This window comes from Lemur catta, chromosome 7, assembly GCF_020740605.2.
Source record: "Lemur catta isolate mLemCat1 chromosome 7, mLemCat1.pri, whole genome shotgun sequence".
Classification (NCBI taxonomy): domain Eukaryota; kingdom Metazoa; phylum Chordata; class Mammalia; order Primates; family Lemuridae; genus Lemur; species Lemur catta.
The window spans coordinates 61,834,229-61,843,786 of NC_059134.1; the positions used below are offsets into that span (position 1 = coordinate 61,834,229).

General features: G+C 40.3%; 1 protein-coding gene across 1 annotated transcript; it reads left to right on the top strand.

Annotated features, from left to right (window-relative positions):
• The first annotated feature begins 8,496 nt into the window (after positions 1-8,496).
• LOC123641600 (olfactory receptor 51I2) lies at positions 8,497-9,558 on the top strand. The gene has a single exon (XM_045556481.1). The coding sequence runs from the start codon at positions 8,572-8,574 to the stop codon at positions 9,508-9,510; it is 939 nt and encodes a 312-aa protein (XP_045412437.1). The 5' UTR covers positions 8,497-8,571; the 3' UTR covers positions 9,511-9,558.

The following is a 9,558-nucleotide window of genomic DNA, read 5'->3' on the forward strand; positions in this document are numbered from 1 at the left end:
AGGATGTGTTTGGGGAGTTCTTCACTTTCTTTCTTTCAGATATCCTGTCTCCAACAAAAGTTCAGAGATTGAAAATGTTTGCCTATCTATGTTCCTGACTCACACATTAGACTCTGAGCTCTTTGAGGAAGCAGCTGGGTTCTACTCATTTTTATACTACACCCAGAGCACGGCAAGGCATGGTCAGAGAAAACATGAACAAAGTCCTTTAGTCCTCACCTGAGACTGCAGTATCCTTCCATTTCCTTATCTCACCCGAGAAGTCATATTCTGGGAATAAAAAAAAAAATAGAAATTAGGATAGACTGGGAAGAGGAAACACTGCCCAGTCCTTTGGGGACATTTTAGTAGATAGCATAGATGGAACATCTACTGCTATTAAGTGACAGCTTCAATTACCTTTACTTAGACTTCACCTCAGCCTTCCAATCCCAGTGGCTGCCCCTGAACTTGTCATCACCATAAACCACTCTACCTCTGAAATCTTAAATTTCAGTCTTTCACATTCTGACCATAGGCTTCTACCTTGCGGCTCTCTTACCTTCTCAAGGCCATGCACTTGCTCTTGAGTCTCCATGGTTCCTCCATTTCCTTCTGGTCTGTCTATTAACTCTTCCTTCCTCACATTTTTCATGTCCTACTCCCCCACTAAGACTGGCCCCTTCATCTTCTCTTGTCTGTCTTTCACATACACATGATGAAACCCAACCTCTCATAAATTCTATAGTCAAACTGGGTGTGCAGCTGGCTAAAATCAAAGAAGCAAATATTTTATTGAAATCAAAAACAGAGAAACTTATTACTTGCTGTTACCTAAATGTTAAACTTATTCACATCTTGATTCATTCTTAACCCCTGTTTTCTGAGAAGGAGATTGTTCTCCTTCAAGGACAGGCTCTCCACCTTCAGGAATTCATTTTTTGTCACCCCCTTCAGAGACCTTTTATGTTAATCCAGTGTATTTTTAACCTCTTTCTTTCTGCCTCTTTTTCTTCACACAATAAGTATGTGCAAGACCATACCATCATAAAAACACAATAACCTTCCCCTCTAGCTGCCACTCTATGACCCTTTCCCAATCCAATTCTTTGTCAAATGCCTTGAAACATTGTATCTCCAGATGCCAAGAAATGGGAGGCTATAATCTGTTTGATTATGTACCTGCTTCTCCAATTTAGTTCTGAGACTCCCAATGTCAGGGATCCAATCTTATTGACTTTGCCTTTTCTCACTGCTCATTGCATAATATTGTGGCTTCTACACTTTCCCCCTCAAAACCAAAGCAAATTTCTCTATGGTTACAAATTTCTCTTTGTCTCTAAATCTAATGGAAAGTATTATCTCTTGTAATTCATTTAACCTCCTTGCACAGTTAACACTCTTGGTAACTCATCTTTTTGGAACTACCTTCTTCCTTCAAGGGCACCATTTTTTCACAATTTTATTCCTACCTTGACTTCTCCTTCTCTACCATCTTTACTGAAATCTCTTTTCTGCATTTGTTTTTAATCAGCCTAATTCCAGACAAATTAAACAATAATCAGAATGGTACAAGCTGAGAAACCACATTCAAAGGAAACTGCTTCATTCCCTTTATTTAAAATAGCTCTTTAATTGTAATTCTGTGGTATCTGGCATCTCAAAATTAAAGCTCCATGCTGAAATTTAGACATAATGGCTCCTCCGTTCCTTTGCTCTTTCTAGAATGTCCATTCTCTTTCTAGCACTTTTGGTAAACACAGTGAAGTTAATGGAAAGACTCTTCGTGACACCAATAGGTACTAAGAACTCTTCCACAAGATAGGTTTTCCCCACTGTCTTGTAACCCCTGACATACGAATTGAAGTAGTCCAGAAAGGTAATATTTTATCTATGCTCCATATTTTCCTTTGTCTGGAAAAAAATTTTGAAAACTTCTCCCTCACAAAGAATAATGCCACCGACCACCCAACGGCCATTTTTTCCCTTGCTTTGTTCACAGCAATGTAAATTAAGACTTCATGTGACCAACCTTGGAAGAAAGGTCAAAAAGAAGGAGACAAACACAAGCAATGCACAGCATATGCCTAAGTATGCACACACACAGTCACTCAAAAGTACCAGAAAATATACATTTCTATACTTCTACACACAGTTACACATATCTTACATCCACACATACACAAAAGCTACCATACACTCCCTTGTTCACACAAAACACTATCACACCACAGAACCTAGGAAGACTCATAGCTACTCATTGATACTATACAATATATTTCAAATACTCCCCCATGTTTAAACCCTCTTAAACACATATTTATTAATATAAACAAACATACACACAAGTGTCACAATGAATCAGCACTGGAAACCACAGTAATATCCCCACAAATTATGTTCCCATGACATACACAATACAGAAAACCCAGGTAAGATTGAAGACCACATTGTTGAATAACTTCAGTTCATCTGATTCAGTGATCTTTCTCCAGCTGCACACTCAAGTACCAGGTATAGGAAATGATAATTCCAATTGTAGGATTTAAATAAAGAAGTATAAAATACCCAAAAGATAATAATCTATAAATGATGCATCACCCCTTAACCTAGTGGTAATGTGGTTTACTATTAGGGTTATGATTCAGATGAAAACCTGGCACCAGGAGTCTGTGATCCTAGACTTTGGAAGGGGTCAGATCTGGCTCACATTTAGAGGGAAGATATAAGGGTCAGAGTCCTACTGGAGTTTCAGCAAAAGTGTTAAAGTTTGGAGTAAAGTCTAAATAAGGACCCCAGCTAGGCAATCTGAAGGAGGAGCACTCACTGGGTGGAAGATGCTTCACTTGTAGCTGGATATGCTGTCCTGTGGGTCCAGCTGGCAGAGCAACATCAGCTAGTTCTCCTATGACTCATAAATTTATGAATATCCCAGAATCCCAAGGCATTTGTGTGTGGTAGGAGGAGAGGGAGTGGAAATAATTAGGAGGGTGGCCCAATGTTATCTGGGCCATAGGAGAATTGCTCCCAGGAGAATCTCATTCTTGGATCCATCATCCCTGATGTCATCCTTCATATTCATTAGTATGTTAATTCATCCTTGATCAGGAAATGTAAACACATTGCATACATGTATGCAAACATACATAGTCATAGATATCCTGAGACTCCCACCCCAGATATATACCCTTAGACACATTCAGCTATTTATTTACTAACATTTGCATTGCTTTTTTCAAATTTACATGCATATAAACAAATGCAAATATACTCATGCAACTGCCCAGTGCTCTAGTTACTAGTCAGATATCTTGATACATCAAACATGCACTATAATCTATGTATTCTTACACTCGTTACAGAGGCTAATTTAAATTATAGACATAATTTTAGAAATAGACAATTAATAGACTCCTCAAAAGTCTGAGTTTTAGCTTTGCAGCACTCCTCGCTAAAACTTGTAAGATTTAATAAATCCAAATTCTTCCCTTTGTTCCTCCAGTCCTAGAGTAAGAAGCTACAGCCTGAAGTTTCTACCTCCAATGACATATTTATATTCCATTTTTTATATTATGTGTTCTCTAATATTTGGTTAATAATTCTTTAATTTTTCTCAATTAAAGGAATTGGTATGGTTCTTGGCCGGGCACGGTGGCTCACATCTGTAATCCTAGCACTCTGGGAGGCTGAGGCAGGTAGATCGTTTGAGCTCAGGAGTTCGAGACCAGCCTGAGCAAGAGCGAGATCCCGTCTCTACTAAAAAAATAGAAAGAAATTATATGGACAACTAAAAATATACAGAAAAAAATTAGCCAGGCATGGTGGTGCATGCCTGTATCCCAGCTACTCGGGAGGCTGAGGAAGGAGGATTTCTTGAGCCCAGGAGTCTGAGGTTGCTGTGAGCTAGGCTGATGCCACGGCACTCTAGCCTGGGCAAAAAAGCGAGACTGTGTCTCAAAAAAAAAAAGAAGGAATTGGTATGGTTCTTATATTTGACCGGACCATAACTGAACCTTGGTTTTCTTTCCTAAGTTAGAATGTGACTTATATATATGAATTCAACAGTCCCTAAATATAACACACACCCAGTACATGTCAAGTCTAAGTGGATAAAATCTAAAATTGATAGATGTGCCTTTCTTCTCTGATAGCAGGATTGAAGGAAAGACTATTGTTGCATTGGGGTAGGGCATCTGTTGTTACAGAGGAATGCTGACCATTTCCTGGATAGGCTACATGCTAGAAAGAGCAGGCATAGTGTCATCTTAGATCCTGTCCAAAAGAGCATATGGTTCCACAAGGGCGATCTGGGTTGCGGCTGGAGTTATAAGCCACCATATAGAGTAAGGATACATTATATTAAATCAAGAGGAGAAGAAATAAAAGATGAAGAGATGCTTCTGTGAATAACTTATAAAAGCACCAAATGTAAGAAAGAGTCAGCTCTAGACATTTAATAGGCCCAGTTAACATGATAGCAGTTAATGGCAACACCAGTGGATTTTGAACTTTCCATTTTCCCACCTCTCTCTTCCCTGAAGGAGAAGCCAGAAACCACAGTTAGCAAGTGAAGGAGGGGGAAGAGGGAAGGATGGAATGCTGACTGCTAGAAATTTTTTCTATTACATGATCCTGAACATTCTAAAAAATTATTCACTCTTGGATATTTTATTATCTAAATCTGACCAGAAAATGTGGGGAACTGAGTTTTAATCCAGGATTAGAAAAAGAACTAGCTCTACCCAATACATTTAAAGGGACAAGAATAATAAAAATATTTATTTTCTGATTGCACTTCAATGGATGGGTATGGTCAATATACTAATACTACATAAGCCTGGAATCTCTCAGAAGGTAATGAGCTCTTCCCGTACGGTGCCTGCCCATCCACCACCAGATGGTGTCTTGAGTTGGCTAGAGAATTGGTCTGGCAGATTTTTCAGCTAAAAGAGCACATGCTTTATTCCCAGCAATCATTAAGGACCTCAGGAGACTAAAACTCCCCTGAAGAATTTTCAGGCACAAAGTCAGTGTTATTTCCCCGTTCCTCACCCCAGGATTTAGATTGAGATATAAAGGTGGCAGGCATGAATTCAGCTCAGCAGACAGAGAAAAGGACTTGTTCTCTGGATGGCTGTCATCTGTCTGTCTTCTGGTAAGGTATGAAACCCTAAAGGGGTAAGCCAGCTGATTTTCCTGAAGCCTGCACCAAGAAAAGGTTGAACTGGGCAAGGGGGAGGACAAGATGAAGTGGGAGAGCCTGGGAGGAGGGAATCTGATAGCGGCATCTTAGTAGAGTGGGCAGAGGAGGAGGAAAGATCCCCGGCCTTGGGCTTCTTGTTCTGGCACAGCCATGAACTGACTGTGTAACCCTGGGCAACTCACTGTACTTCTCTAGGTTGCTCACTTGCCATAATCAACTTCCTGGGGACTCGAAGCTTCAAAGGTCAGTGTGTCTATGATTTATTAACACTGCTGCAAATTCAGAGAGGGAAGCAGGACTCGGGACACAGGAAAGGTTCAGAAATATGGGAGTAAAGTGGGCACAACTGAATCTATGACAAACTAACAGCTGAAGCACACGTGGTCTAAATTAGCTCTTGCCTTATGAATTCTGAGATAACAAAATATGTAAAAGTTCCAAAGAGATTAAAAGAACAGGAGAAATCACCTAGCCAAAAACTTTAGATGAACCATGAATAGCTACTTATTTCCAGTCTTTTGCTATCATGACATAGATTGAAAGCTATGGTCTTTAGAAAGCCTCTCTACACATCCTTCCAGCCCCCTTTACCTTCTTTCTGTCTCACATCAGCACCCTAGCAAACTCTCACAGTCATCCTTTGCTCAACCAGAAGCTAAAGAGTAAAAGGAAGTAAAAGAACATCAAAGTCATAAAGGATCTCAGAGAATGTTCTAAACAAAACAAAACAAACAAAAAAAAACAGCCATAAAAAAAACACAGGTCTAGAAAGAGAAATGGATTTTTACAAATTCACCTAGCCAGTTCCTGCCAGAACAAGGGTCAAATCCCGGGACTCCTGACACTCAGCCCAGGGTCCTTTCCCCATAAGCATCCTGATTCTTACACAACTTCAGTAATATAAATGTTCTGTGTTCCAGAAACAGAAGAAATTGAGTCTGGCCTTGGAGACAGGTATTTTTGCATAATTTCCTTCATATGTTTCTGTCTTTAGACACTCACTCCCCTTGTTTAAGGGTACCTGAGAAATCTTAGTTTAGAAATGCATAACTCTATTTTTCTTTTCAACTTCCTCTCCAATATCTTAATGATGCCTCAAAGACCTTGGTAAGACAGTAGAGAGTCCCTTAACTCTTTTTTTCTTCTTTCGCAGTCTTATCACCTTGTCACTGTGAACTATGAGGCAAGCCAATCTCGTTGGGCCTGAGTGTCCACATCTAACAAAGAGTAAATGAGTAAATGGATGTAAAATTCTCTGCAAGGTACCTAGCACATTGCATATGTTCAATCAGTATTCATTTTGTCTCTCAATATTACTTTATTCCTATCTATCCTGACAACGCACCATGTTAGTGGTGCCAGGGTATGGGAAAAGGGGTGATCCTAGTACTATCAGGTATCCTTCTTTCCACAAATACTAACACTTAAGTTCCCAGAGCCAGAATTACCTTGGCCCTGTCCTGAACAGAATCCTGCTTTCAGCTTTGTTTCTTTTCCCTTCTCTTTCTGTTATCTTTACATTAGCTCCGTTCTCTTCTAAGGTTCCCGATTACTTTCTATGAGGCTCTGTATGAAGACTGATGTTACAGGCAAATGGGAGAAACAGGAGACAAACAAAGTTGGTCAGTCCTGGATCCCAAGGAATCACAATTCTGGAGGGAACACAGGCATGCACAGGCTGAGTTCTGAGACCAGAAGGGATGTAATCAGTGAAAACATAGAGGGATAGTCACTGACTTGCTGGGAACCATAGTGCATGTGAGTTCTGTACCGCTGGGGAAAATTCAAAAATGCTTCCTAGAGTGACAATGCTGCACTGCACACCACTCTAGCATCTCTGTCACTTTCAGATAGCTAGGGCTCCCTTTCCTCCTCCATTCCCATCAGAAAGAACTCTGAGAGCATTGTCTGACCTTGCTTTGTTAGAGGTTGGAGAAGAAGGAGAAAGAGAAAACAGTGGTATGTATTTTTAGAGCCCTTCTTCCAAAGGAGGGTACCCTATAAGCCTAGAATATGTCTGCTAGTTAAAAAGCCTTCCAGCCTTCTCTATCCTTATTTACCATGGAGCAATGACCATGAAAACCTTTTACAAACATCTGAATGATAGGAGAATGAACACTTTAATCACTCTCACAGAGAAATGGCTGTAGGAATTAATACATGAATGCCAGTATAAGAAAAATTGTGAGTAAATACAATACTTGAGGGTTTAGAAATGTGCCTATGTGGGTGAGTGGATTAATAACAGTGAGCAGTCTTCAAGCGTGCAGAGAGAAGTGTTGTGAAAATACACAAATCTGTGTGTACACCTGAGTGTATGCACATAGAAATCCTGCATGTGTCAGTTCAGACTGAATATGAGCATGACAAGACGTGGACATGTTAAAGAGTGTAAAGATCAAGAGGGAGTGTGTGGATATATTTGTACAATAAGAGTAAAACTATGAGAGATGGAGAGAATGTGTGGGAGAGTGTGCTGTTGGCGTATAGTAAGATCCAGTATAAGGCTGCTGTGAATATGTGGGTACGTCTATGTGAGTAATAGGTATTTTGAGAGTACATGTGACTGTGTAAGGGTGTGAAAGTTTGTATTTGGAACAATTTCCTCCCACAGACTGAAGGTTAGTGTACCTATGCTATATATAATAGAATAAATATTCCCTTTATATTTGAGTAGAATATTTATGAAAGAATACTCAATTTTTCTAAAAACAGAAAAAGCTTTGTGCCTTTGCACAGATATATGTATTTTTTGTTTGTTTTTGTTGGTTTTTTGTTTGTTTGTTTTTTTTGCAGCAGCAGCTCTGCTGCTGAAAAGCTGATGTCCAGAGGCAACTATTTCCACACTTCCCTGCCCCTTTCCCTCTCCATCCAAGCACATATCATAACTCAAGACAGCTCTGGGAGTTCCCTCATTAATAACAATACATCTGAATTGAACAAAATTTTAATGAAAATATTTAAATACTTCCCAGAGGTATTGATGACTCAAATTCCTGATTTTCCTCTATCATAACTATCTATGAATTATAGTTAACATATTTCTATTGAATGATGCTTATAAAGTACATCAAAGTTGTAAATAACATAGTTTAAACACTTTCCTTGTAACTAATTGACATTATCAAAGTATTTGTCAATGTCTTCCTTCTTGCATAAAACAGAGGGAAAGCTCAGCTTGTAGCCTGATGATCATAAAATATGAAGAAAAGAAGTTTGCTTGAACCATCTGCAAACCAGTGATTTCATGAGTACATCAGTTTCCAACTGTGTAGACATTGTTGCTGTGTCCCTTACTTCCTGCTTTCTTGTCCTCCTGTAAGTGCAACTCTTAGAATTCTTCCAATCAGAAGATCTGGCCCTGAAAAGTGCCCAGAGTTACTCCTGCCATGGGATTGTTCAATGTCACTCACCCTTCTTTTTTCCTCCTGACTGGTATCCCTGGTCTGGAGAGCTCTCATTCCTGGCTGGCAGGGCCCTTCTGTGTGATGTACGCTGTGGCTCTTGGTGGAAACGCGGTGATCCTGCAGGCTGTGCGGGTGGAGCCAAGACTCCATGAGCCCATGTACTACTTCCTATCCATGTTGTCCTTCAGTGATGTGGCCATGTCCATGGCTACACTGCCCACTGTACTCAGAACCTTCTGCCTCGATGCCCGAAATATTGCTTTTGATGCCTGCCTAATCCAGATGTTTCTAATTCATTCCTTCTCCATGATGGAGTCAGGTATTCTGCTGGCCATGAGTTTTGACCGCTATGTGGCCATTTGTGATCCCTTGCGCTATGCCATTGTGCTCACCAATGAAGTCATTGCTGGGATAGGTTTAGCTGTGACTGCCCGGAGCTTCATCACCCTCCTCCCTCTTCCCTTCCTTATCAAGAGACTGCCTATCTGTGGATCCAATGTTCTTTCTCACTCCTACTGCCTACACCCAGACATGATGAAGCTTGCTTGCTCAGAAATTACTATCAATAGCATCTATGGGCTCTTTGTTCTTGTATTCACCTTTGGCATGGACCTGTTTTTTATATTCCTTTCCTATGTGCTGATTCTGCACTCTGTCATGGCCATCACTTCCCGTGAGGGGCGCCTCAAAGCTCTCAACACATGTGTGTCACATATCCTGGCTGTACTTGCATTTTATGTGCCAATGATTGGGGTCTCCACAGTGCACCGTTTTGGGAAGTATGCCCCACGCTATATACATGTCCTCATGTCAAATGTCTACCTCTTTGTGCCTCCTGTGCTCAACCCTTTCATTTACAGTGCCAAGACAAAGGAGATCCGCCACACCATTGTCTGCATGTTTCACCGCCTCAAAATATGACTTTCACATTTGGTTTTAGGATCTGACATTTATTGTCACCATAGGCTC

What these genes read in the sequence shown, in the direction of transcription:
- LOC123641600 (XM_045556481.1), top strand. Translation starts at nt 8,572, where the DNA reads ATGGGATTGTTCAATGTCACTCACCCTTCTTTTTTCCTCCTGACTGGT.